At 46.7% G+C, this 27802-nt stretch overlaps 1 protein-coding gene across 3 annotated transcripts in view; it reads left to right on the forward strand.

Moving 5' to 3' along the window:
• Nucleotides 1–27802, forward strand: part of LOC119401819 (uncharacterized) — a 215171-nt gene that overhangs the window by 66200 nt on the left and 121169 nt on the right. For all 3 annotated transcript variants that reach the window (XM_037668810.2, XM_049418149.1, XM_049418150.1), the window contains exons 7-16: nt 2991–3159; nt 4264–4398; nt 7499–7558; nt 10766–10830; nt 12336–12588; nt 13140–13238; nt 15178–15224; nt 16566–16618; nt 17999–18072; nt 18780–18892. In XM_037668810.2, the coding sequence (XP_037524738.2) occupies nt 2991–3159; nt 4264–4398; nt 7499–7558; nt 10766–10830; nt 12336–12588; nt 13140–13238; nt 15178–15224; nt 16566–16618; nt 17999–18072; nt 18780–18892 (1068 nt within the window). The remainder of the gene's footprint in view (nt 1–2990; nt 3160–4263; nt 4399–7498; nt 7559–10765; nt 10831–12335; nt 12589–13139; nt 13239–15177; nt 15225–16565; nt 16619–17998; nt 18073–18779; nt 18893–27802) is intronic.

The following is a 27802-nucleotide window of genomic DNA, read 5'->3' on the forward strand; positions in this document are numbered from 1 at the left end:
GCTCTTGTGGCTTTGGTGTCTGCTGAAAATTAGAGCTGCTTTAGCAGTGACATTTCTGAAAAGAATAGAAAGTTTCAGCTTTTTAGCGCAAGACACTGGCAAGATATTTAGCCAGTATTTGTTGCATAATGAATACCACACTGGCTGTCTAGGAAGTGCTTGTTTTCGTACACTTCTTAATTGGTTGGTGCACACTGCGAGCGGTTTTCTTTTTGTTTGGTCTTGTTGAATTTAAATACAGTGGAACTTCGATTATACGTCCCCCGGTCCTGCGACGACCCGCGTTTTACGACGAATTGGCTTGGTCCCGGCAAAACCCCCATAGAAATAATGTATTAAAAACCTCAATTGTACGACGCAATTTTACGCCGGCCCCGCCTCGTACGACGCTTCGCTGGACTGTCCGAGAAAAAAAAGACCTACGATGACGCGAGCTGGCACGCAAGCACACTGCGGCCGGGCGAAAAAAGTTGGGAAACCGAGGAACCGAGTTCGTATCCGCGCTGCCACCACAGGGCCTCTTCAGTTTTTCGACACGCGGTCGGCCATAGCTAGCCAGAGCCAACGTTGGCCGGAGCCAGCCGGAGCGCATTCGTTTTGTCGCATTGCACTGCGCACTTCCATTGTCGCCTTTTTTTTTTCTCTCTCTTCTTTAGGGTGGTTTTGTAGTGACCGTTGTGAGCAGATAACATGGCAGATAATTTCGAGCGTGTTGAACGGCGATTGTTGAGCCAACGTTTGCGACAGCCGCGAGAACCGGAACTCGCCGCTGTCTAGCTACCAGAGGGCTGGGGCGTTTTAGCCGCTCGCGATTGGTTGAAGCTTGCAAATCGAATAGGCCTACTGCCGTGCTGCCATTCAGCCATTCCTTCACGTGTTTGCCTCATCGGTTGGTTGTGCTGCGCCGCAGCTGCTGTGTCCACGTGCAAAATTTTCTGTGTTCAGACATTGGTGTGCGAGGAAGCTTTCGAATTCTTGGTTACGAGTGCTGCGTCTCATAATGTCGCGGAACCGAAAACCGCTGACGCTCGGAGAAAAGCTTCGCATAATCGAGGAGGCGGAGAAGCGGAACGGAGCAACAAAGGCCAGCATTGCCCGCGACCTGAACATTCCCGAGTCGTCGCTGAAAACAATCCTCGCGAAGAAGGACAGCATCCTATTAAATGCGGCAAAGTTCGGCCTGAACAGGAAGGCCGCGACAGATGGCAAATATGCTGCCATGGAGAAGGCCCTCGTTGAGTGGTTGCGTCAGGCCCGCAGTTCAGGAATTGCCGTGGATGGCGCAATTTTGAAGGAGAAGGCTGAGACAGTTGCATTGCGCTGCGGCATTGACGACTTTAAAGCCTCCAATGGCTGGTTGGATCGCTTTAAAAAACGCAGTGGAGTTGTGTACAGCTGCTGCTGTGGAGAGAGCGCGTCAGTCAGCTCCGACACTATAGAAAAGTGGACTGCATTGCTGCCAGAATTGATAGGGGAATACAAGCCGTCCGACGTGTTCAATGCGGACGAAACTGGATTATTTTATAATATGCAGCCAGAACAGACATTGGCATTCAAAGGAGAGAGCTGTCACGGGGGTAAGCGAAGCAAAGAGCGTCTTACTGTATTGCTTTGCGCTAATGAAGACGGCTCTGAAAAGCTTCCTGCCCGCGTGATCGGCAAGTTTGAGAAGCCGCGATGCTTCAAGAATTCGAAAAGGCTGCCGTGCCAGTACACGTTCAACCGGAAAGCCTGGATGACGGCTGCTATGTTTTCTACATATCTGCAGCAGCTGGACTCCAAAATGCGGGCTAAGAACAGGAAGATTCTTCTTCTGCTTGACGATGCACCGTGCCATCCATCAGATATGTCACATTTGAGAAATGTGAAAGTTGTATTTCTGCCTTCCAATTGCACTAGCCTGCTGCAGCCACTTGACGCTGGCATCATCAAGTGCATGAAACAGAAATATTGGAAGTTTCTGGTGCAGCGTCGGCTGGCGGGCATGGAACGCAAGCAGTTGGATAAGAAGCTTTCTGTGCTTGATCCAATGCACTACAATGCTAGTGCATGGGACGCAGTCACGCCAGAAACCATCGCCAACTCCTTCAGGCACTGCGGCTTTAATAAAAGTGGTGCTTGTTCTACCAATGAAGCTGCAGTGCCTGTTGACGACGAACCAGAGTTCGGCAGCCTGGAGCTGCCTGGATCTTTCGCGGACTATGTTGGTGCCGATGACGACGTTGCAGTGTGCAGTGAAGTGTCGCTGGATGACATTATCGAAACTGTGCGTCCCGACACTGCGGGAACTTCCGACGAGGAAGAGATGGACGACGCTGCAGAGGCTAGCGCGTATGTTCCGACTTACGCGGACGTGTTGTGCTACGTCGACCACATTCGGCGGTTTGCTTGCGCACGCGACGAGATCGGCGACTTGCTGCCAGATGTTGCAGCTATCGAAAGAAAGCTGATGCGTCGTGGCTGGGCAAACTCTCAGAAGAAAATCACAGATTTTTTTAAAAGGTGAGAAATAAAGGTTCGTTCACACCTCCGATAAAATGCGTGGTTGTCATTTTTTCAATTAATTTAATCTACGTTCCTCGGAGCAGCGTACGTTTGTGCCGCGGACTTTCTTAGGCATTATGTGCCCGCTGTTGTGGGGCAAAAATGACCGTCACTGCCTATATTCTCGGTTTTTCGATTATACGACGCCCGGATTATACGACGATTTTGCGCGGTCCCCTGAAAGTCGTATAATCGAAGTTCCACTGTACATCGAATATCTGTTTTAAGCCTGTTTTCTGTATTGAATTTTAATTCAACATTAATCATACTCTGACTTCGGCATGGAAAACCTCAGAATTTAATTTTGGAATTTCAGTTGTTGAGGCTGATATGTAGCAGCGGTTGTTAATCTTTTTTCGTGCTCATAATAATAATAAGAAGAATAATGCTGCCTGTCAACAACTGGTATTGAAATCTTGTCCTCCCCTACGCCTCGTCGTCCGTAGCCTGTGCCAAGAAGTGGAGGCCCTGAGGAGTGCCAGTGCAGAGCTCGAGGAAACCAAGGCTGCCCTCGCTGCCACCAGTGTCGCCCGACAGCAGGCAGAGCAGCACCTGGTGCAGGCCAGGGCGGCCAAGGCGGCACTCGAGAGCCAGCTCGAGAAGAGGATCGCTGAGGTTGGGAGTCATTGTTAACCCTTTAATTGGCACCAATGAAAAGAATGATTTCACTCATACTAATGAACTATCCTTCCACAGTACCAAGAACGCCACTCTCGCCGCAAGAGGGCGCCTGTTAAAGGGCCCCTAAAACACCCAGAGGTTGAAACTTAGTTGTGGCAGTTGTGCACGAGCCTACAGAGAACACCTAGCCACTAGAATTTTTCAGAATGGTGCCGTAATAGCGGAGCTACACGCATTTGATGATTGAAATGCGGCCCTCGCTTGCTTCACGCTTTCCTTTGCTAAGCTCTGTTCGTTGGCTCATCTCTTCTCCTGGTCGAGTGTTCAGGGAGCACGCGTACCTGCAGGCAGGCAAACACGTTCTCCTTGTTGATGACATCACCAGGTGTGAGTGGTGGCGTCACGACCAACGCAAGGGATACTGAAAGTCCCCGAGAGGAGCAAGCGCACGGCTTTTTTTCTTTGTGTGGGGCGCCTGCGAAGTGTAACGCTGCCGTGTTTGGCACTGTTGATCGTAACGGCATTCTGAATTCAAAGCGCTGGTTTACTTGAAATGTTAAAAATAGTATCGGAGGTGGTTTAGGGACCCTTTAAGCCAAAAGAAGCACGAGAAGACTGTTGGTGCCATCATCTGAAACGCATCGCGCCAGCACTTGGTGATATCACGTGTGCTGCTGAAGCTTACGTAATTCTTCATTGACAAAAGTTAATTCCATTGTATGACTTCCTGCATGTTTATTTACCCTTGCCAGTTTCGGCTGTGCACTTTTGCCTTGTCTGGAATTGTCACCACTGCTTACGTAACCACAGGGTATCTAGCAGGTCTCGGAGTACCAAATGAATAAAATATAATGCGACAAAATACTGAAACTTGGTTCGTCCTTCACATTTTGTGCTTTACACGTATAGGAATTCAGGGCTGGTTGCTTATTAATGACCTTGTAGAATAGCACGTAAACAAGGGACAAACAACACTTTATTTTGTCATTCTTTTTTCTTTAGGAATTACCAGTGCACCATTACTGAGGCTTTTAGTGGATCATGGGCAGTCTTGAAAAATAAAGAATGAATTGAAAAACTGAAAAATGTACTTTTCAGGTGGACAGCCTACAAGAGAGGTTGACCAAGTCAGACGTCCGCGCAAAGAAGGCATCCGAGGCGGTGGCCAGAAATCGGGTGCGGCTCCGCGAACTCGAGAGCCGGAACCTCAGCCTCAAAGAGCAGCTGTCCCAGGTGGGCTTAGCTGCACGGCTTGCACTGTTGGGGAGCAGCATTAGCAGCTTCCGAAATCGACAGGAAAGAAGATGTAAACATTAGGCTCGTGCGAATATTCGAGCACTTCGAATATTCGAAAAAATAATGCAGTATTCGAATGCTCTTCGATTCGAATTCAAATTAGTTGAAACTTTGTCGAAATGAACAAATAAATGTAACTAGTCCGCTGGTAACCGCCTTGTAAAGGTGGTTTCACTGCAGCGGAGGGTTGCTATGCCGTGAGTACACCCTTCCGGGTAAAATCCGCACTGCCGCGAAGCCCCACTTCAAGGTTAAATGCACATATTACCCTAACATCGATTCATCATTTTTTAAGTTTAAAAGCTTGTTATACCGGCTTATATGCTCCAAGTATAGCATAATTTAAAACATATTTTACGGGTTATCACTTGCATTCTACTGAAAGCCAAGTCCTGCTACTATTCAAAGTTGCTTCCACTTCTTTTGAACCAAAAAAAATGACATTTGCTCTTGCCTTCTTACAATTTTAAAGCAACATTGAGCAGGTTGGTTGAGTCATGACAAATATGCTCATTTTTCTTTATAATATGTGATATACCGTATTTACTCGAATCTAACGCGCACCTTTTTTCCGGGAAAACGAGTCCAAAAAATCGCATGCGCGTTAGAATCGAGTACCGAAAAAAAAAAAAAAAACCTCGGTTATCCTATTGCCATCGACATTTCAAAATGGCCGCCTCCTACGCGCCTTGGCCATTTCTGCCATTTTTTCAGTTCGTACGTGTGCTGAGGAGATTGTCATCCCGTTCTGCGTTCGGATCGACGGCATGGAAGTGTCGACTCCAAATACTCGACTAGTGTACCACGATGCCGCATTTAAAAGAAATAGTTATTAAATGTGCAGAGAGACGGACGGAAATCGGCCCGCATCGCGGTCGTTCGGAGTTCCCGAAACGTGCGTGCGAGACTGGCGCAAACAGAAGCAGATTTTTTACAGCAAAGCTTCACGAAAAAGTTTCTGTGGACAAAAGCAGGGCCGGTTTCCCGAAATCGAAGAGTGTTGACAGCGACAAGGAGTTGTCCAACAGCGACGAGGACTGATCCATTACGCGACTCGTATCGCCGCCGTAGTGGTGACAGTTTTAGCGGCAAGGCCCGCTTTTTGACTTTGTGTTTTACTCTTTTGAAACTTTAGTTCTTTAAAACCCAAATACTTGTTCTTCTAAATGTGCGAAGTTTGACTCCTACGGACTTTTTTTGTTCTTTTCTCTCACGAAAAATGGGTGCGCGTTACAATCGATGTATTACTTTTTTTTTTTTTTTTGGTCGCGGAAAACGGGTGCGTGTTACAATCGAGGGCGCGGTAGAATCGAGTAAATACGGTATACTATTAAAATTTTATTCGAAATTATTTGACCAAAATCGCTATCCACTTCAAATTGGCTTCGGACCTAAAATTTACTATTTGCACAAGCCTAGTAAACATGCAGCATTAAGTGGTACTGATGCAGAATTTCGCGGCCAAAATAGCCTGCGGGATCGATTCCCGTGAACATGCATATATCATTTACCAAATCTCAACAGCGAATATAGCTTGGAAGGTAAATTATATGAATTTTGAAGTTGGCAAGGGCAATCCAGTGCTATACGCTGTGTCTCGTGACATTGACATCTAAGGTGACCTCAAGGTTTATCTTCATTTAAACCTGGGAGTGTTATTCAGGGCTGCGCGTAGCCATGATGGCGAATGTGACTACATGCGCCGCTCGTAGCCGCACTCGCCGTCATGTCTACGACACACTCACTGTCATGGCCACGAGCAGCGCTATTAAAGGGACACTAAAGGCGAATAAAAAATTTGTCAGAGTGTAAGGTTAATGTTTGAGAACGTCTAAAACGTTAATATTATAATTAGCAGTGCTCTAGTAATCGAGAAATTGAGTTAAATGTAGGACACCGTATGTGCCACCAGTGGGACGCTTTGGAATGAGCCCGATGACGTCAAGAGTCCCGAGTTCAAATTATCTCTAGTATTCAAGCTACTTATGATGACAAAGAACATTCCGAGCATTGCAAGACGTAATAAAATGCTGCTTGTGCGTTTCTGTTTGATTCATTGAAAAAAGAGCTTGACGTTACAGTGGAAAACAGCGCGGGTTGTGCAAAAGTTTCGTTTTCACAGGGCTGTGCTCCGCTCGTGCGGTTGCGTTTCAGTGGTAGCTTCGTTATCGCGTACTGCTGCGCGTGCCTTGCACGCTCATGAAAGTCGCTCGAACGAAAAGTTCAACAAAATGCCGTGTCCATGTGATGTTGCCGGGTGCCTGAATGGTGTGCGCTGCTTCAGGAACAGCAGCTGCAGCAAAGAAACCCCTACGCCAAAGTGGCCAAGTGCCGTGCCTCTGCGACAGTGTGCTAACGACCAAGAAATCTGCGTGTGTGCTCGCTGCACTTTCACGCAGAGGATTACGAGATCAATCGCAACTTGGGCAAGGCTTGTAATGTGCCCTTCAGAGCAGAAACCGCAGCGTAGGCTGCCGGGCAGTAAAGGCAAGCAACGTTGGGCAAGGCAAATGCTAAGTCAGGAGGCCCTTTCCAGGCGTGTGAACTGATGTGCGCTAACGCTGCGCAGACCACTAAAACAAGAATTTCATTCAAAATAAGCATTTCCTTGGCTCGAAACAAGCAGTACGAGGTTTCTAGAACGCTATTTCAACAATCAACGTCGACTTGACATTTGCCTCTAGTGTGCCTTTAATTCTTCCAGGTTTAAATGAAGATAGACCCAATTAAGTGGATGGGAGAATGTCTGCCACTGTAGCTCAATTGGTAGAGCATCAGGTGCGTTATTCAAAGGTTGCACGTTTGGTCCCTGCCGGCGGTAATTTGTCTTTTCGTCCACTTTAATTTTTTTCTAGTTTCTTCGCATTTGTATCATAATTGCTACAAATAACATCTCCTATACTTTCCTTGGCTTGATTGTCTGTTAGCTATTATTAATGTTTAGTAACACGTTGCACATACTGTCAAGGCAGTATGAGATTTAATTGTGTCATGTCAACAATGGGTGTGCATATGATATTTTGTCCGTTATCTGCAGGAGTCCAGCAGACTTGTTCAGAGTGCATCTGTGGTCCAGGATCTGTCCAAGACTGTTGAGGTAAGACCGTCGGTCACATTTTCAATAATTTCATTCCATTAATCATCATTCTCTTCAGTTGCTTCTAAATTACATGTGACTGAGTGATGCATTTATGTAAACGCAGTAGAATCTCCATGATATAGTCACGGCTTGTTTGAATTTTGGGGCGATATTCATGTTTCTGTGGTCCCATCCCAGGCCCAACAGCCGATAGTGTGCTAGGGTATGGTCGTTGAGAACAAATTTTTTTGTTCTCAACTTTTTTTGTTCCCGTAAGCGCAAGTCCTGTTGTATGTGTTTCGTCTTCATCGTTCGCGCTTTCAAGTTTTCACAAATTTTTCACTTCACAACGTTTGATAAATCTCCCGAAAAACATCCTCAGCCCCACCATGGGAAGAAAAACAACAAAGGATTGCTATTCTAGAATATTCTGGCCTTGGTCTAACATGTGCACAGTGCTCCCTAAACTTTCGCTGCAGTACACTGTCATCAGAAATGTCAAATGGTAAAAAAGTCTGGAGGCGCGTCTCCAGAAGTTTTTTTGGCATGCCCAAAAGCACAACACAATGGTGTTGTTTTTGGCATGTGAAACCGCATAATTTTGCTTTTTGAGTCTGAAATGAGAATAGCTTTTGAGACCACGAATGCTGGGAAAACTTTTGTTTATCAACTTTTGCACATTGTGTCTACTGTGCACTCTCTGTCAGCGTTGTCATGCAAATTTTGTTCACATACATCGTTCACCGCTTTGAGCGCCTTTAGATTGCCTGCGCGGCTGTGGTCCTTAATTAAGAAATCTACAGTGTAGACCGCTTATAACGTAAGTCACGGGAGTTGTAAAAATCCGCGCTATAAGCGGTACCGCGTTATAACCAAAGCATGCTTTTTTCGGCCTTTGCCTATGCCAAAAGAGCAACCCACCTTTCAAAAGCACTTTACTACACTTTTCACTCGCAGACGCATTCAACACAATCACAACACAGCACGGAAACGAAGTTCTCAAGTCCGGCATCAACGGAAGAACGCCGTTATTTTCGTCTGGCGATGCTTGTGAACAGCGCTACGAACAATTTCGTCTTCCACAAAGCTTAAGCACTGAAGCGATTTCTCGCTCAAACTGTTCTTCACGCAGTACGTTTTCACTTTTGCGAGGTATTCCAACGCGTCTTTGCACGGGAAATCCGGTTCTGGCGTCGGGTCGACCTCGTCTTCGCCGTCCGACTCGTCGTCCGTTGCAACCTCCGCACTACCGCGCACCGCTGCGACGATCGCGTCATCTGTGCTCACTTCCTCGCAGACAGAAAGCTCCGACTCCCCGGCATCGACAAATTCTTAGAAAGTGTCGGTGGCGGTTACAAAGTTGCTGTCAACGAGGCCGGACCACACGTCGTCAGTGTTGAGGGTCTCATCGGCGAGCGAAGTGTCGCTCTGCTCATCGTCTTCCAGAGTCTCTGCATTGCGCACGAAGCCTGCCCTCTTGAAACACTTGCTTATGGTATCAGCCTTTACCTGCCACCATGAAGCGACCACCATGTCAATTGCGCCCCTTAAGTTCACTTTAAGAGGCTGCTGCTGCTGCATGCTCAGCAAAACTCTCTCGCAAATGCGCTTTTTGTACAGCGCCTTTACGGTTGCGATGACACCCTGGTCGAGAGGTTGACTTTTTGCTGTCGTGCTGGCAGGCAAGAACTTTAGGTTGACGGCGGTCAATTTCGGCTTGACGTTGTGGGCCGTGCAGTTGTCGAGGATAAGTATGACCCGTCGCTTCTCTGCCACCATATCCTCATCAAACTTGCAAAGCCAGCTGGTGAACAAATCCTGCGTCATCCACGCCTTTTTATTGGCTTTGTAGGTCACTGGCAGGCACTCTCGCTTTTTAAAGCAACGTGGCCTTGCCGATTTACCTATGACAAAGAGGCGGTGCTTGTCGCTCCCGTCCAAATTAGCGCAAAACAATACAGTTATGCGCTCCTTTTAGACCTTGCGGCCGGAGCAGGCCTCGCCTTTCAGCGCAAGCGTGCGGTTGGGCAAAAGGTTATAAAATAAGCCAGCTTCATTGGCATTATAAATGTCCCTGTCAGCGTAGGTGGACAGCATACTCTTCAAGTTTAAGCGAAGCCAGACTTCGATAGACTCGTCGTCGACATCGCTGCTTTCTCCGCACACCACTTTGCAGCTGATGCCATGGCGATCTTTGAAACGCTGGATCCACCTGTTAAGTGGATTGAAGTCGTCGTGGCCTAAGAGAGCTCCGAGAGACTTGGCCTTTTGTTGGAGCATGGGGCCACTTACTGGGATGCTCTGAGCCCTAACTTCGCGGAACCACCTGAACAGCGCTGCGTCCACGTCTTCATACTTCGACGTACGTATTCTCTTCCATGACAGGGAAGACGAATCTTGCTGCAGTTGCTGCCGCAGTTTGTCCTTGTTCTTGTAGATGGTCGACACGGTCGTGTTGGAAACGCCGTATTTCGCCGCCACCGACGCCTTCTTCAGCCCACTCTCGATGTCCCTAATAACGCATTCCTTAGTCCCCAGCGATAGGGCATGGCGTTTTTTCACGCCGCTTGAAGACTCCGCCGACGCCGCCGACGCCATGGCGACAGGAGCTTGACAACACACGTGCTCTGGGCTCTCAGACGGCAACTGCGACACGGCGAAGCGCACACAACAAATGCGAAGAGGCAAAAGAAGGAGGTCGAAGAAAAAAAAGTAAAAAAGTACGCCACCGCTTCTGTCCCGCACTCCGCGCACCCGGATTGGACGCTGCCACGGTGACGAAACATGGTCCCTCCTTCCAAGGTCTCCCCGTCTCCCTCACTACTGTACCCTCTCTTCTCCTCCGCAATGTTTGCCTTTTCGCGGCCGTCTCCACGTGCGCGCTCCCGCCTGCTCCCGCTCCCACTCCCAACGTGCCGGCGCGCCGGGAACGCCGCCGGCAAACCGTGCTCCGTTCGCCGATTTTATGGTCGCGCGCCTAAAAAGTCCGCGCTATAACCGGTATTCCCCTTCGCGCACCTACGCAGTAAACGGTCGGCCTATACATTGAGTTCTATGGGCGCCATATCGGTAGTCAAAAAAACCCACGTTATAACCGGTCCCGCGCTAAAAGCGGTTACATTATAAGTGGTCTGCACTGTAGTACTAATACCACTGCTTATACCGAATAGGCATGTTGTCATCAGGTTAACGCGATGCCCTTGTTTGTTACTGCGTTCCTCGCAGACTCTGGAACACAGGCAGAAGGACACCGAGGATGAATTGAGGCAACAGCGTGTGGAAAACCTTCGGTGAGTTTCATTCGTTAACGTGTGGTTTAGTCGTAACAGCATTGTTCTGAAACCTTATCTTTGCGGCAATGTGTAGTGTGTGTGCATGCAATTTGCACATGCGAGTGCATCAACTGGCACATTTAGGCCTAGTGGACCAGCTTGATCTGTGCACTATTTGTGCGGGATGTACAACACATATCGTGCGTGCTATTGCACTGCTGCTTCTCGTTATGAGTGATACTGCAATTTTTGTGACCATACGTATTAGTACAGTACTCATGGATTGAAATGCGAAAATTTAGGGTTAAGTAACACATATACCATATTTTCTCACATATAACTCTCACCAAAAAAAGAATCCCAGAAATATATACTTAAAAAGTGTTCTAGTGAACTATATGTAGGGGTTATATGCAATTTTTTTTTTGTGGAGTTAGATTCATTTCCTCGGCCTTCAGTCCGGGTCATATCAGCGTAATTTGGACTCGGAGGCTTAGATCAGAGCCAACATTATGTGTAGAGACCAGATTCATAGTGACATAATGTGGTTATATCAAGAAATTGCACTTACCAGTCGTTATACTGATAAGTTTGATGTCTCGTTTCAATGCCCGAGTACTGCATGTGCAGGCAACATTCTTTCGAAGAGTCAAGTCTTACAAAAAATAGCGTTATTATATTGAGTATTCATTAAAAATCTAAATTTCTTGCACTGTAATATAGCAGTAATACAGTTATTTACTTCATGATATCTGACAATTTGCTAAATTCGTGTTGATTACATTGAAATACGGCTGTGTAACACAAAATTTTGCTCTAAATGAGACCTCATGATGATGAACGACCATGTCCTTCAGGCCAACCTCTCTGTCATCAGTCTGGCTCTAAGGCATGCCTCATAACCATGTTATAGTATTTGTGCATCAAGCTGAAATAAGTTTTTAGCGGTTAACAGCATTATATATGGTAGGCTATTTGTTATCGACATACATTTGTTGTGCTATAATGTCGGTAGGAAAACTTCTTGTTTACTTCAATACGTCTCAATAGTTTGTTATATCAACGTTGCTTATATCAAGGTATGACTTTATAACAAAATTTCACACCAAATATACTATAGTCAAATGCCTTAAAGTGCTTAGTACTCTAAACATACTTTGTTACACAAGTCATATGATTGTAAGGGTCTAACACCGTAGCTATCTCAATATAGCCAGGATGTTAAGGCATCCTTCTATATGCAAGTCATTTCGTTGTATTGGCATACATAGGGGAGGCGTATGTTGAAAAGACTAAGAGCCACATGTAGAAGAGACATATGTTGAAAGACGAAGTAGAGGCATATGTTGAATGACGTGTATGTTCAAAAACGTAGAAGAGGCATATGTTGTCCTTCCATTTGATCTGGCTGCAATATCCTTGCTTCTCCTCTTGCCATTAAGTCTCACAACATGGTTAGCCCGGTAGGGTTTAGGAACCTATTACAGGAGGTGTCAACTTGGCCAAACTTTTGACAAATGCAGGCTGAGGGAAGTCCTGTACGAGCGGAACTCTGTGCTAGTCGGCGACACCAGCACGATCACCGGCACGGAGCTGCACGACACCAGTCCCGCGTCCGTGGCTGTCGCCGGCGAGGCCAACCTGGACAGCGACGAGGGGGTCCGCTCCATCTCGCCAGCCAGCGTCCTCTTGCTGGACTTGTCCTCATCCTCGCACCAGCCAATCAGCGACGAGCTCTTCTTCAGTGCGCTGGACCTTCCGTATGCGAGCACGCCGGTGAGCTAAGCTCATCGGGACGGTTTCAAAGTGCACTCGTTGACATTCGTTATTTTGATCCTGAAGGGACCGACGGAACTGGTCAAATTATTTGGCGTGTTGAATTAAGTGGCAGAAAAAAATGCGAGGAATGTGGTAGTGACAATGACCAGCAAGCAGGTTAGGACTGGCGACTGAAACAAAGGGAAAAACAAAAGCTTCTGCAATTTCTATCAACGCATCAAATGAATTTCCATGGTTAAAACATATGGGCGATGCATGCAGATTTTCTTTTTATTCTGCAGGTGTGTATGTAAGGGTGCAGGTTAGGTGCAGGGGCGGGTTATTGCAAGAAAATACAGTACGTGTATGCCAGCGAAGACCTTTGGAAGATATAAATAACCAGAGTTTTAGCAACGGAACTCGGCAGTTTAGTTGAGGGGCACAGTCGGTATGCCACTGTAGAGCATTATTGGGTCAGGCGCAAATTCAGTGCAACCCTAGAACGGCTTACAGTTAATTCTCTTTCATAAAGACTCATGCACGTTGTTGTTTTTGATGTGTCATTGCAGCAACCACAGAGCCCATCTAGGAGGCCACGGTTGCCATTTTGCGGGATTCCCAGGCTACCCTCTTGGGACTGCTCCATGATCCGACGCCGACATTCCGATGTGAGTAGCCGACTTCATCCATGAAAAGTGGGGCAATGGTTCTGCTCTCTGCGGTTGAGAGTTGTGGACTATGCTTTGCAAAAGTTGCACGATTTGAGCCTCTGTTAGCTAAGGGACGATACACGCATTGGAAAACGAACACTCTGCGCCCTATATTTGCTTGAACATAGTGCAGTAATGTTTTTACTTCTGGGGCAACCAGAAGGTCACTGGATCAAATCCTGGCCATGGTGGCTGCATTTTTGATGAGGTGAAAATGCTTGAGCCCCGTCTACTTAGATTTAGGTGCTCGTTAAAGAAACCCAGGTGGTCTAAATTTTCGGAGCCCTCCACTACGGCATCCCTCATAATCATATCGTGGTTTTGGGATGTTAAACCCCAACAATTACTGTTACTTCTGGGGCAAGATGGTGCTGTGAGGTAGTTTGTTTGAATTGATTATACCGTGTGACACAGGGCAGAGCAAACATATTGTCACAGGGTCGTGATGTGGACGAAGGCAGCAGTCGACTTGTTCAAGACTAAACTTTTTATTTGGGTGAACCTGTGCCTGGTAAACAATAAGTCAAACTACAAGCAATACACGCTTACACTGTGTCGGCCGTCTATAATCTGATCTGTGGTAAGGCACATCGGCATTTATACCTGCGGCATCGAACATTCGTGCCTTATCGCTGGTGGCCGTGAGAATTCCAGAATAAGCTCAACAGTTCGTATTTGTGCGCTCAAGCCTATCGGAAAATTCCAAAATAATCTGGAAGGTTCCCAGACATTAGGGCGGGCAACGGACTAGTTACATAAAAGTGACAAAATAAGCGCGCGTGGCAATATTTTGGAAAAATTATTACGAAAATATTACACAAATTTCACAAATGTGAAAACAGTGCCATGTTCTCGTATAAGCTTCCTTGTGTTGGTATTTATTTGCTATGCATCACTTGAAGTTAAAAAGTGTCTTTTTCTTTCTAATAACAATTTCTCGCTAGTTACAGAATTTTACATTGTTGCTTCATGCTTAGATGTGCCTTCGGTTATCGGAAACCACGTGATTTTATCGTTGCTTCTAACAATAATGCATACACGACTCAGAAAGCGATGTGGATCTTAGTACTACTCGCACTAGCATCTGTGATCGCACTGGAATCTGTGGTGACATGTGTATGCATAGCTGACGCTTTTCACCTGTACATAGGATTTCAAAAATCGACAACTGTGGTTGCCACTATTTTGAACTGTCAGTGTTTTTCTGGGCACAAGTTTGCCCAGTCAGGAGCTCCTTCTTTAGCTAATGCGTCGGGTTGCCATACTCGTCAGTCACAATGCGACATCGCGTAGAGGGGCTGCTTAGCAATCCCACCACTTGTCAGATGACAATGTGACAAGATAATGACTGTTCTGGTGCTCAGAGCTTGTTATAATATGCTGTCCCATACTGCTGGCCTCCTAGTTAGTTGAGACAGCAAAAGTTGATTTAATAAAATAGTAAAAAGTTTAACCACCAGACCAGCGCAAATTTTTTGTCTGTTATGAGATCTAACATTTAAGCAAGGAGAAGTTAAAGCACTGATACAGCATCTTCTTTATGCAAAAACATAAAGTTACATGGGTAAGCGAAGCGTGTCAAGCTTTCCTAGCTTGCTTACTTTTTTCACTTTCTGTGGTATACACTTACACCTGCCTTAGTAGCTTAGCAACTCAAAAGTAATGCTGCTAAGCACGATTGTGATGATTCGATTCAAGACTATAATGGCGATGTTTCGATAAGGTGAAAATCACAAAAACATCCATGCATTTAGATTAAGGTGAAAGTTAATGAACCTCAGGTGGTCGAAAATAATCTGCTGTCTCTCGCTACGGTGTGCCTCATAATTGTGTCGTGGTTTCCATGCATGAAACCCCAGAGTTCATTGAAATAATTTAGATTGGTTTACTTACACAGGTTGGAGTCCTCAGCCCCGTCCTTCTGAACCACTCTGGACACAGCAGGTGAGTCCTTACATTATAGGTTATGCATGTTATATTCTTACTTCTTTGGTATAACAATTAAATCATGATCGAAATAGTTATACCCAGGTATATCAAATTGATCACAGAATAGCTCCCATTGTGGGTAATACGGGGATAAGGCCTCGGGTGGTATGCTTCACTGCACATAAGTATGCTTGACATTTTAGTAAGCTTCACTGCATTATGCAGCTGTGTTGCAGTGTAGCTCACGAAAAGAAATATCGTTATGAGGCTGTCAAACAAGGTTTTGAGTCTGAAGAAAATTGTACGCATGGAGGATGAATAAGCATAAACACACAAGGGGAAGTCGCCCCTCCTAATGCACTATAACCTCACTATAACAGCCACATCTGACACGAAAATAACTTCGTTATATCCGAAAATTTGTTATAAACGTGCATTCATAACACAGTATCTATGACAAGACTATTTTTTATTTACTGCATTATAACCGATAATTCGTTATATCGGTGTTCGTTATATCGAGGTTTGAATACCTCGTATTTGCACTATCGTAGTGACCGTAAGGACCTCACTGGGAGGGGCATTGATGCAACACTTCGCCCCCCTCACCCCCCCCCCCCTAATTGAGAGAGAGAGAAACAAGGAGAAAGACAGGGAGGTTAACCAAGCTCGGTTGGTTACCCTACATGTGGGGTGGGGGAAAGGGGGAATAGATAAAATAGAGAATGAACAAAAGAAAGAAAAAAAATTAAATGAACAGTTGGTGAGAACACACACAACACCATCTCACGCTGGTAGTTCAGACACTCGTGAAGTTCGCTCGCCTTCAGGTAGCTCAGCAGAATCCTGCATATGCCTATGAGAATAAGCAAGCTGCATGTCTTAAAATATGGATGGTTGTTGCAGTAAGCGACTCATTCATGCACCATAATGATGGATTTGTTCGATAACCTCCACTGCAATACTGTGAAGTGAAGATCAGATGATGATGAGTTTGCTTGCCGTTGTCGTGTTTTAAGTGTTCGGCCTATTGCTGGGCGCAGGATTGCCCAGCGAGAGGTGGTAAGCCGTGCTTTTGGCATTCTTATTTTTTATGTTCACAGAAACATACGCTACAGGTGACAGTATGACTGCGATGTGTGGAAACAACGCAGACTTGTAAGAGGGGATAAACAAACGTGGGACAGTAGGGCTGGGAATGTGGTGCTGTCACAATATATACCATTGACTCCCTTTGAATGCTGAACACGACTGGGCTTGTACTGTAAGAAAAGAATACCAGGTGCTGTTATTCACTCACCTAAAGCGTTCAGACCTCTGAGTGTCGTGCTTTGGCTGTCTTTTGTGACTGTGCAGCCTCCCACCGAGGATATCGGCGATGGTTCAGGAGAATGTGGCCAGCTCTAGAGGTGTGTGCATTTTATTAGTTTCTTTTTAATGCAGTTTTTTTTTACTGTAGGACTTTGTTTGCTTGATGTGGTGAAAAATGTCTGAAAATCGAAATTATCCAGAGTCCCCCCTTATGGCGTCTCTCATAACCCGAGTCACCTTGGGACGTTAAGTGCCATAGACCAACTATTCAACTAGTTATGTGCCAATTTGGTGCTATCCGAAGACCATGAACAACTTCGTGCATGGTCTTTGGTATTTATGAATCACCAACTAGCTCATTTTTGTTGCTTGAATCAAACTTTTTCATAATAAATTTCTTTGTATACCTTCTTACAACCCCTACGCAGTCTATGATAAAAAACTGCAGAGTTCAACTCATCAGTGCAAAATAATTGACATAATTTTTGTGTAAATTTTTAAAAATTTGAATAGTGGCATTGTCAATATGTGGCACATACTGAAGTGCTGCCAGTGATGCATTCTCTAAAAAGTGAATCAATAAAATTTATTGGTTTTTCTATCTGCAGCACGAGCATCTCTAAAAATGGCTTTAGGATTGTTGTGAGGCATGTGGAATTGCCTTCAAATTGTGTGCAAGTTTCCATTAAGCGTTAGGAAGGCTGGCCCCAGGAACAGCTAACCTAGTAGTTGAACCCCTTTATAAGAGACACAGATACAATGGGATACAATAGGCACCAGTGTGCCTACATTGAAATAGGGGTTGATAAGGAAATGCAAATGTGGTATCCTGCTTATAAGAGACAAGAATGTAAAAGACAAGAATCGCTGTCCGGTGCCTGTCTCTCATAAAGGGCTTCAACTGTAGCGCCCATTGCTGATGCAACGTTGTGAACGTTGCTTCAACATTATGGCAACAATGAGTGCTACTGTGTAGTTGCAAAGGCATTGTAAAATCTCATGGTACAGTCCATGGCAAATTTTGCACTATTTGCACATACTTTAAAAGCCATCAGACATGTCGAACCTTTGTCTTTGAAAGCAAAAACAGTTAAAATACAGTAAGAAAACTTGGTTATGGTAATTATGACAGTGGGACGAGTGTTTGGCACATTTATGTCTTGTTCAAATCAGTCACTTTCGTGATTTTATAAGAAAAGAAGAGGTCATGCAACATTACTTCTTTTCTTGTTAAAAACTTGTAACTTAAACCTCGATATCACAAACACGGATATAACGAATTATCGGTTATAACGAAGTAAATGAAGAATAGTATTGTCATTGTGTTACATAAAAATATATAACGAATTTTCGAATATAACGAAGCTATTTTTGTGGCAGATGTGACTGTTATAATGAGGTTTGAGTGTAGTTGTGCTGTTTGAGATTGAGATGAGCAAGTTAGTGAATGTTTTTTGTCTTCCCTTTAAATGTTTCAGACCAAACCTTGCAGGCAAGGCTTGAGCAGGAGCTGGAGAAGAAAGAGGAACTTATCAGGGAACTCGAAGCAAAAGTAAGGAGAGTTCTTTTGTTTATGTTACGGAGACAGCATAGCTAGTTCTAAGGTTTCCTATTTGTCTGAGCGGGGGGTGAGGGCTACATGGCCAGTGTCATCAACTGGACCAGTGGCAGTCAGTCTCAAGAAAGGAGTCAAGCTTGACTAACTGCAGTTGCATTGATAGTTGAATGCAAAACATAAATCTGTCATAGTTGTGATGAAAATTTAATTTGTGAGAGGTTCCTTCAATTCTGTCGGTCTAGAACAAAATGCAGCCACTAATTAGGTTCATTATGTTGTGTCCCGAGTAGGGGGGGGTGTCAAAGTCTGCCATTAGTCTTTGATTATCTGGTGTGAACTAATTTGGTCAGAACTAAGTTTGGGCGATAAACCTAACCTTAGTGCCGAATAATCGTGTTTTTCAGGAATGTATTAACAGGCGAAGAATAAGCACTACTGTATTAGGTAATTTTTTTGTGCGCCCAGTTGTGATCACTGCCAGTGGGAATTTGTATGAAATGGGAACGTATCAATGAGGTTCTAATGTATCCTAAATCACATGTTTGTTGGACAGCTGCGAAAACCTCTTATTACTATACCCCACATTTGTGCAATATTCATTACATATGTGCTCACTGTGTACTTCTTTCTATGCTTAATTGCAGTGCTACTTCTACATTGTATATAACTGGTGCAATTGTATTTTGTTCCTCTCATCGTAGATTGCCGAGAACACTCAGGAGCAGGTGGCGCTGGAGCGGCGGCACGCCGAGCTGTGCAGCTTCCTCGGCCTCTTGTTGGTCACGCTGAGGTCTATTCGCTTCGACCTGCAAGCGTGAGTGCTGTCGTTTCTCGAGTTCCCATTGCAGTCTTCGTCTTAACAGGCAGCACAGGCCCCCCCCAACCTCGGAGTTAGCAACAAGTCTGCCGGCTTAAAAGTTTGCCGTAGTGGTTGTGAATGTCGTATATTGGTGTGTAGGCACACTCCTGGCGCTTCTTTCACAAATGTAAAAGTGGACTTGGTGTTTTACAAATGAATCTCCAGTAGACTCTCTTTAAATGGAACCTGAAGGGTTCAGGAAGATGTTCCATTTAACAGAAGTTCCGTTTACTGAGAATGAACAGGGGTGCAGAATTCAATACAAAAGAAGCAGCTGTTCCATTTAAGCAGCAATTTTGTTTAAGAGATTTCCGTTGACTCAGAGTCTACTGTATCTGCCTGCACAAAAGGCGCGTCTTCTTATCCTAAAAAGCGCAATAAGGGAACTTCCGGTCACCGTCGCATGCAAGAGTCATGTGACCTGAGCAGACACGTCACAATAATGTCATTGGTAGAGAGACACATCACTGTCAACTTTGGTTTCAGGAGTAGTGATGCTGGCAAAATAGAACCACGAAGTGGCATAGCGTAGGTACTGGCCCCCCCAGTGACACTGGGGGGGCAGTGTCACTGGGGGGGCCCCAGTGTCACTGAGGGACGCCAGTAACCTACGTTGATACCTTCGGTGATACTTTCGCAACACTAGGCAGAACTTATCTTTCATTCAAATTGTAGCGGTGGTCTGATGTCATATGCAACTATTCTGCTTTGGTCAAGTGACTCTGTCGCATGTGATGAATGAAAGTTCCACTATTGTGCTTTTTAGGATAAGGGAAGACGTTATGCAAACTGCATCGTGTGAAGCATACCAAAGGTGTGTGCCCTACGTCACTTTAATCTGACGTCATTAAATGCTATTAATTAGTACTATTAGTTAGTACTATTATTATTACAATAAAATTGTAAATTTCAGGCCGCGTGCTGCGCTATAATGTTTATCTCGCGTGTTCTTAGGAGCCTCGACTAAGTGTTGCAGAGCCCCTTTAAAAATATTATCGGAGGATGTTTAGGGGTCCTTTAAGGGTTCAAATCGTCGCAAATTGTCTGAATAGTGCTGATCGCCTGCTAAGTACACTTAGTATATAGGTGTCTGTGTTGTCGTACTATGGCGCGACGTTGGATCCGCGCGTGCGTCATTAAGCGCCTGTCTGTGGCCCACGACGAGTGGCCCCTTTCGATTCTTGAAGGGCTTCATCGCAATACGTTGCGTATGCTTGACCTGCGTAACACTGCTGCATTGATACGAAGCTGACCTTTGGGAACTACGATTGCATGTGCCGTAGCAGAGGTTGGGCGGATGGCGGGTGGAGGCAGTGAAGCGCGGCAGATGTCTGGGTTACTGTATGACTTGATTTCCGCTTGAAAGACACTAAATGTGAAACGCTAAATGTCATAGCAAGTACCAACTAGGCCGTGAACGAGTTCTGCTGAAGAGGTGTGGGTTGTAGTGAAGTGTGCGTCTCCCTGTGTAATCGGAGCGGTGCGGTCGTTGCTCCTCGCAGCGGGGATCGTGAAAGGCGGCGTTGTGTGCAAAGGCTGAGCGATCAGAGATGGCTTGTCGCTTCGCGTGCGCTATCTCCGCGTGCCTGGTGTAGCAGAACACCTCAAAGGAGCAAAAGGCAACGCGATGCGCTTTCTCACTTTCTTTTTTAACGACGAAGCTGTTTAAGCCGGCCGTAATCTGTCCATCGTGGACAAAAAACTCCGCGGAGCTATGACGTAACCTCGCGTTGCCTAGCAACCGCCGGCGCGCGCAGCTTCGCACTCGCTTCGCCCGACCCGCGAAGACACGGCTCCCTTCACCTGTGCGATACTGCGCGTGCGCCGTGACGTCATCATGGTGCAGCTGCGCCCGACTTCGCTCGCCGCCCGTACAATGCTCGCGCCCGCTTCACCGCGACTCCGCCACCAGCTGCGCACAACTGCGCAGCTTTTTTAAGACGGCAGTCTTTCTTGGGGAACTTAAACGCAGAAATTTCGGTCTGTCTGTCTTCCTGTTTGTCTGTCTGTCACCCGGTTCAGCCACCCGGCCACAGTTTAACCACTTGCTGAGCGCCCAGTCATCTTGAACTGGTAGCGCCTTTCGTACTTGTGAGCATTGTCGATCAAAAAGCAAATGTTCCGCATATCTGAGGCGCAAAATCAATACGTAAGTATTAGGTGGTGTGTTCCTTTACTAGAAAATACATATATGCGTAATTCTAAAGACCCTATAGTGTTTCTTGGGCTGCGCGGGAAATGCTAATGTTTTTTGGGCTGCGCTGCAAATGCGACGCTATGAGCCACATGCGATTCAACATAGAGGAGGAGGACTCATGTAGTACGGCCGGCAGAAAACTATCGTCTTTCGACGACATTTGCAGCGAAGCACGCAAATACGCGGCCATTTAAAAAAAAAAATTTTTGTTGCGCTGTGGGTCTCGGCAGTGTTTAGAAACAAGTAAACTTCGCGATCCGCTTGTGAACCCTGGCGGTGTTATGCAGGGACCCTTTAAATCTGCAAACACCGTCACTGTTTTCGCGATAACGTTATATATTTCTTTTTAAGTTTTTTTTGTTTAGAATATACTGCAGGAGGGGGTAAAATTACAAGTGTAGCACAAGATGTATTCCGAATGGAAAAAAAGCAAACAATGTCTCATTTGCATAGTTAACATATCAAAATTTAATTAGCGGGGCAGTTTTCCAAAGTTAACAATCAAAAATTAATTAGCGGGAGCTTCCCTTCGGTGTCGGCATTACCCTGGACGGCCCTTATTTTTTTTTTGTGTGTGTGTGTGTGTGTGTATTGGTCAGTTTTTTTTATACGGCTTTGTCACTTCATAAAGAATTCTCGAGGTGAATTCTTCGAGGAGTGCTCCTATTAAAGCCTCCCCGCCCGCCACATTTGGCCTCCTACGTTATTGCCAGTCTGCAACGCGATTTTCCTATACTCGCCGGTGATATTATGCCTTTTTAAAGGAAGCGCAGCGTTTAAAAGAGCGCGAAAGCGAGCCGTGTTCGAAGTTCGCGTCGTCAAATTTCACCTCCTCGAAGCGCCTGAAACTCGTCTTCCGCAGGGGGCGTCTAGCTAATTTCCCCTTCGTAGTATAATTATGCATATCCCCCGCCGCTGACTCCATCTCCGGTACCCGCCATTTTAGCGCTTCGACAAGGTAATACGGTTGTTCTATACCCGGCTTCATTCTCGGCCGCCTTTTAAACGTTCCCGTCCGGTCCGATGGGCACGTATGCGGTCTCGGCGGGTTAAACTGATTGCGGTGTCTCCCGCAGCCGCTAGCGGTTAGGGAGTCCCGGTTATATTTAGCCTCTCTCCCGGAGCAGCAGTCTGCGACGGGGAGCACGAGGTGAAGGGAGGGGAGGTACACCGGTTCATTGTGCACGACACTGCCGCTTTTGAACATCTTTATTAATTTATTACTCCCAGTCGCCCGAAGGCTTTACAAGATGAGGGGGTGAGAACAATTATTTGCGTACGCATTTTGATTTGATGGTTTTTGGACACGTAGCAGCGGTGGTGGTTGGAAGGTGGTTCCAGTGATTGGAGGTTCAAGGGATAAGCGAGCCCTTGTATCTGATGGTGCGTCATGAGGCTAAATGCAGCTTTCATCGGATAATTCGTTGGGGCTGACTCGTATGATGGTGGGTTCGATTCCCAACCACACTCCAAGAAAAAAAAAGCTCATTTTACTCTTTTTGGAAAGTTCTGGCTTTCCAGTACGTATGACTCCCTTTAAAGAGGCGCGTGAACTCTCTTTGGGGGGTCATTATACTCTTATGAGAGTCGTGTGACTAACAAGACAGTTAACGTGCATCCTTAAAGAGAGTCATACGTGGCAAGTCAGGACTACCCGAAAGGAGTCGCACACTCTTATTTTATTTTTTTTTACAGGTGCATGGTGCCGCGTTCCGATGAAATTGGCATTTTATCGGGATCGCGTTTTTCCTCCGTCAATACCGTGTTTTCGGCATGGTTTGCGCCTCTGGGGTTTGAGAAGTTCAGCTATTTGCTATGGGGAGACCACTATCGTACCTTTTGACCTCGTTTATCATACGCCATCGGCCGCAATTTGGCCTTGTCGCGGGTTCGATTGCTAACCACAGCGGCCGCATTTATATGCGAGTGGAATACTGAACTGCCACGTATTTTCTTCTATTTTTTTAAAGTGTGCAGCACTTTAGGGGTCCGGCTTGTCAAGTCCAGTGTCTCATGTCGCATGGTCACGCTCAAAATCAAGTGCTCAAAACAGGCCTAAAGCAAGGCTATCAATGCTGAAAACCTGAATAAATAAACGGAAAAGGTCTAAAATAATATAATTAACAGAAATAATAACGAAGCAGTCGCAATATTAACATAAAATCTCTAAAACGCTTCGGAAATATGCGGTTGACACCCGCGCCGCGCAAGAAGGGGGCGCAACCGCCTCGCCAAGCGCGCGATTACTCCTCCCACCGGCGCTTCTCCGCCGCATTCGTCACTACATCTGAAGGGGGAAACAGCCTGACGGAACTCATTGCAGACGACGCGTATCTCAACTGCCGTAACAAGCAGGAAGTCGATAAAGCGCCGCAAAAAGTAGCGCCCTTGTCGCACACCGAGTTTGCGAATCTCTCTAACAAGAATATACTCGTGCCGGAGAAACCCTACATGCTTACCTCAAACATTGACGTCATCGACGGCTTCGTGGGCGGAGCAGTGGGAACGCTACGAACGGGAATCGCTGGGTGCCCGGGCTACGGACTTCCTCAGGTAACACAGTAGTGGAGCTGCATTTAGCGCAGGATTTAGAACTACACCAATCGGTACACAATTTTTTTTGTGTACAGCGTATCTCACAACTAACCGTTCAGTTTCATTATGGTAAACCTTACAAATGAATTTTAATCCTTGGCGGACTATTACTATTTTTTGCTACTGTCGTTGCCAATCAAATATTTATGTTAATATTGCATAGGAGGTCCCATTTCAGTTTACACTACGGGACCTCCTTCTGTATATCCTTATCCTGTACATTGTGTTATGAATAAATAAAATTTGATTTGATTGATTGACATCTATAGTCGAAAATGAAGCAGATAAGGACAGTGCGTTATCGTGGAGATCGACGTTACCACGTGGTACAGCCGTTACCACGGAGATAGAGTGAAGACAAGTGAAATAGCAGTATGCATTGTACGAGAAAGTATACGGGTGCCTGATGATCCTATGAAAATTCAAAGAAAGAGGAGTGTTGTGCAGCTGGCCATGCGCACCATCTATCCTTATTGACTCCGAAAGAAAGAAAACTCGCATCCGAGTGGTACTCCTCATTCCCAGAGCTTAGCTTTGTTTGCATCTTGAATTGCAGCTCTGCAAACTGACGTTGTTGTTTTTTTTTTCATCCCTACTGCCGACAGCGTTTCGCTTTTCGCAATTTGATCGTCTTGTCCGCGGATTCCTGTTCGTGGGCGTTTTCCATCCTGCTGCCTATCTGTTTTCCATAACGGTGTGTAACATACATGGACAGCCGTATTTTCCCCATTAGTGCAGGCGGTGTGTGCGCGTTTTGTTTGTTTAGTTTCATCGTTTTGTTTGTCGGGAATGTTCAGGGAATAACGGGAATGAGACGTGATGCGAATCTAAAGTACTCCGATTCTTACGCAGCTACAAACATTTAATCTCCAACCTGATTCCCTCTTTCGCCGCCGTGCCCATACAACGACTTGCTAGCTCAAACTCGTTGCGCAGTCTCTCCGTTCAGTGATTCGATCGAACACAGTCCGTGTATGTGCTGTCGGCGCCTAGGCTTCTTTGCATTTCGACACACGAACGCCCTTTGAAAAAGACCGTATCACTTTCGCAATGACCTCCGCACCCTCTGTATTGGCTACTTTACATAAGCGGGACAGCCGGCGAGTGAGTGAGTCGGGATGTACACGCGGCGCGCTTCGTTTCATCCGGCCCGATGGGAAGGAGTCCTTTTACCCCTCCATTTGTCTTTTCCCTACGCTTCCCTCTTGCGTAAAGCTCGGAACGTGCAAGCGGACGATACATAAAACGAAAAGGAGACGACATATAATACGGCGGTAGATGACGAGCAAAGCAAGGCGACACAGAAAACCTTTCGCGCGGCTTTTCGCTTCTTCCCTTTCGCTCCCTAAAGGTCGAGAGGGAAACGGGGAGCGAGCATCGGGAGGATATCGATTGCGGTTCCCTTTCGGACTCCCTTTTTCTTTCGCTTTCCCTCATTTCTTTCTCTACCAGCCGGGAAGATGCGGAGCGGAGGCGCGAATCGGGAACGTCGGGACATGGGAGCGCGTTCCCCCCTTTCCACGATTTGCTCCCCCGCATTGCATCGCCGACGCAATCCGATTGCGCTCGCCGCGCCATCCCTTCGCGGCTTTCTTTTCCCTTCCCGCAATCCCCGCCACTGTTTCCTCCCTCGATTCCTTATACCTTTATCCACTTCCCAAACCAAGTTCCGTTCTCGCTACTGTCCTTTCACGATTCTGTTAATTCCCTGGTGCAGAGGCCAAAGGTTTTCCCGCTTCCCGCCTTCCCGGTCTTCTGCTCTCTCGGTGTTCTTCCCCTTCCGAATCCACGCGTCCCGGCGTTCTTTTTTCTCCCTAGATTTCTTAGAAACCATCCTTCCCCGGCTCCCCTATAATCGAGCTTGTTACACCAATTGTCCGCCTCGCTCCCCCGTCTCCTTTCCCCAATCCGCTACAGGCGGATCCCTTCCTTCCCTACGGAGTCTGTCTATCCCGTCATCCCCGTTCGCTGCCATCTTTCACGCTCTTTCGCTGGCTTTCCGACTTCTCTCCCCTCGTCCCCATTTCTCTTTCCCCTGGCGGGAAAGTGGGTCGCCGTCCTTGGAAGGGGGAGGAGAGGGCTGCCTTTGCGTGCGTGCGCTGCAGCGCGGGCCGCTCGGTCGGTCGGTTTGCGGACTCGCTCCCCGGAGGTGTGATGCTGACGTCGCCGCCGCCGCCTCTGGCATAGCGAAGACGGTGCGGCGTGCGCGTTCTAAGCCGCTGCGCTGCCGACGCTTCTGATACCTCCTGGGGGATATGTGCCGTCAACTCGACGCAGCTCCACCGACGGCTCCGTGCTGCTGTTCCTGGGTGCGTGGTCGCGGCTGTACACTCCACTGCATTGGTTTCGCTTTCCGCGCGGTGTCGTTGTGGGCTGCCCCGGGCCTGCATCGCGCGGGCCCTTTGGTTTCGCGGTGTTCGGGACATCCGTCGGTTTGCCCGAGTGTTTGTGCTGTTGCTGCCTTCGTGCGAGTTGATTTTCAGAGTGAGGGCTGTCGTGGTTTGTGTCGCGTCGACTCGTCGTAACCTTGTGTGCGCTTTTTTCGTTTGTTTGGCTGACCGGCGTCGAACGGTTGTTGCTTCTATTTCTGGCTCAGAGTCGTTTCGAAGCGCGGATTCGCCTGTCACGTGTCGTGTCGACTCATTGGGGCCTGGTGTTAGCGTTGTTGTATGGTGGAATGGGGAGGAGGGGGGGGGGGTCGAGTAGGCTTTAATATGCATTACACATCTGTAATAGCGACGCGAGTGCGTGCTTTATGAAGCCTTCGTGCGCTTCCCCATGTCCCATTTTCCCCTTTTTTATACGTCACTTTGGAAACCGTCGCAACCCGCCTCGGTGGTCTAGTGCTTATGGTGCTCGACTGCTGGCTGCCCCGAAGGTCGCGGGATCGAATCACGGCCGCGGCGGCCGCATTTCGATGGAGGCGAAAATGCTCGAGGCCCGTGTATACTTAGCTTTAGGTGCACATTAAAGAACACCAGGTGGTCAAAATTTCCGAAGCCGTACGGCGCCCCTCATAATGAAATCGTGGTTTTAGGACGTAAAGCCCCATGAATTATTATTATTATTATTATTATTATTATTATTATTATTATTATTATTATTATTATTATTATTATTATTATTATTTATTATCATTCCGAAACTGTCGATCCTGCGAACACTGCAGCGAAACGGTATCCAGTTGATGGATGGGATCGGCGCGCCGCGTTGATTGCATGTGTCAGTGCGTGCGTGCGTGCGTGCGCTGGTCTCCGGTTTCCTCTTTCTCGCAGGCTATGCTGTTGCTTTTCCTCCTCGCCTGTCTGTCGGCATCGGCGTGCTGCACTCTTCGCTTGCTATCTTGGGACTCTGTTCACTGCGGGCAAATCCTCTGCGTGCGGCGCCGTGTGAAAGTTGATCTTAGCGCGCCGCTGGTGTCTGGTGCTACTCCGTCACTGCGTCAGCTTGGTTTGCGTTGTCGACATTAGCGTTTTTTTTTCTCGTGAATGTCTCTTTTCTTCGTTTGTCGTCGGTCGTCTTGTTTTAATTTGTTTGTCGTATTGCTTATCTTGTGATGGAAAGGCGGCACATGCTGAGCGCTAGAAAACGTGCATGGTACATATATAATTATTAGCGAGGTTCATTTCAGAGCCAGGGACTTTTGAGTGTATCGGGCCTACAGGTGTCCTGTTAGGGAGTTTGTTTAAACTTGAGTACCAGCCGTACTGGCCGGCGACCGCTCAAAACTCGGCGTAGCGGTGCAAAGTGGAGTGAAAGCATAGCATAGCCATGTATGGTATAGTATAGCAAGGTTATGAAAGAGGGTGAGAAGTGATGTGAGGATGAGAGTAATGGAAAGGAAGGGGAGAGAGGGAAGCATGTATAATAAGTATAGTAAGGGGGTGGCAAAATCGAAATGAGGGTAAGGAGGAAGGGAGAGCGAGAGGGTAAAGCAAGCATAGCCATGAATAGTATAGCAAGGGAGTGGGAAAGGGAAAGGAGGGTGAGGAGGGAGAGCGTGAATAATAGCATAACCATGTTTAGTGCCGTATAGTAAGGAGGTGGGAAAGGCAAGTGAGGGTGAGAAGGGG

The sequence above is a fragment of the Rhipicephalus sanguineus genome, chromosome 8 (assembly GCF_013339695.2).
Source record: "Rhipicephalus sanguineus isolate Rsan-2018 chromosome 8, BIME_Rsan_1.4, whole genome shotgun sequence".
In the NCBI taxonomy this organism is placed as follows: domain Eukaryota; kingdom Metazoa; phylum Arthropoda; class Arachnida; order Ixodida; family Ixodidae; genus Rhipicephalus; species Rhipicephalus sanguineus.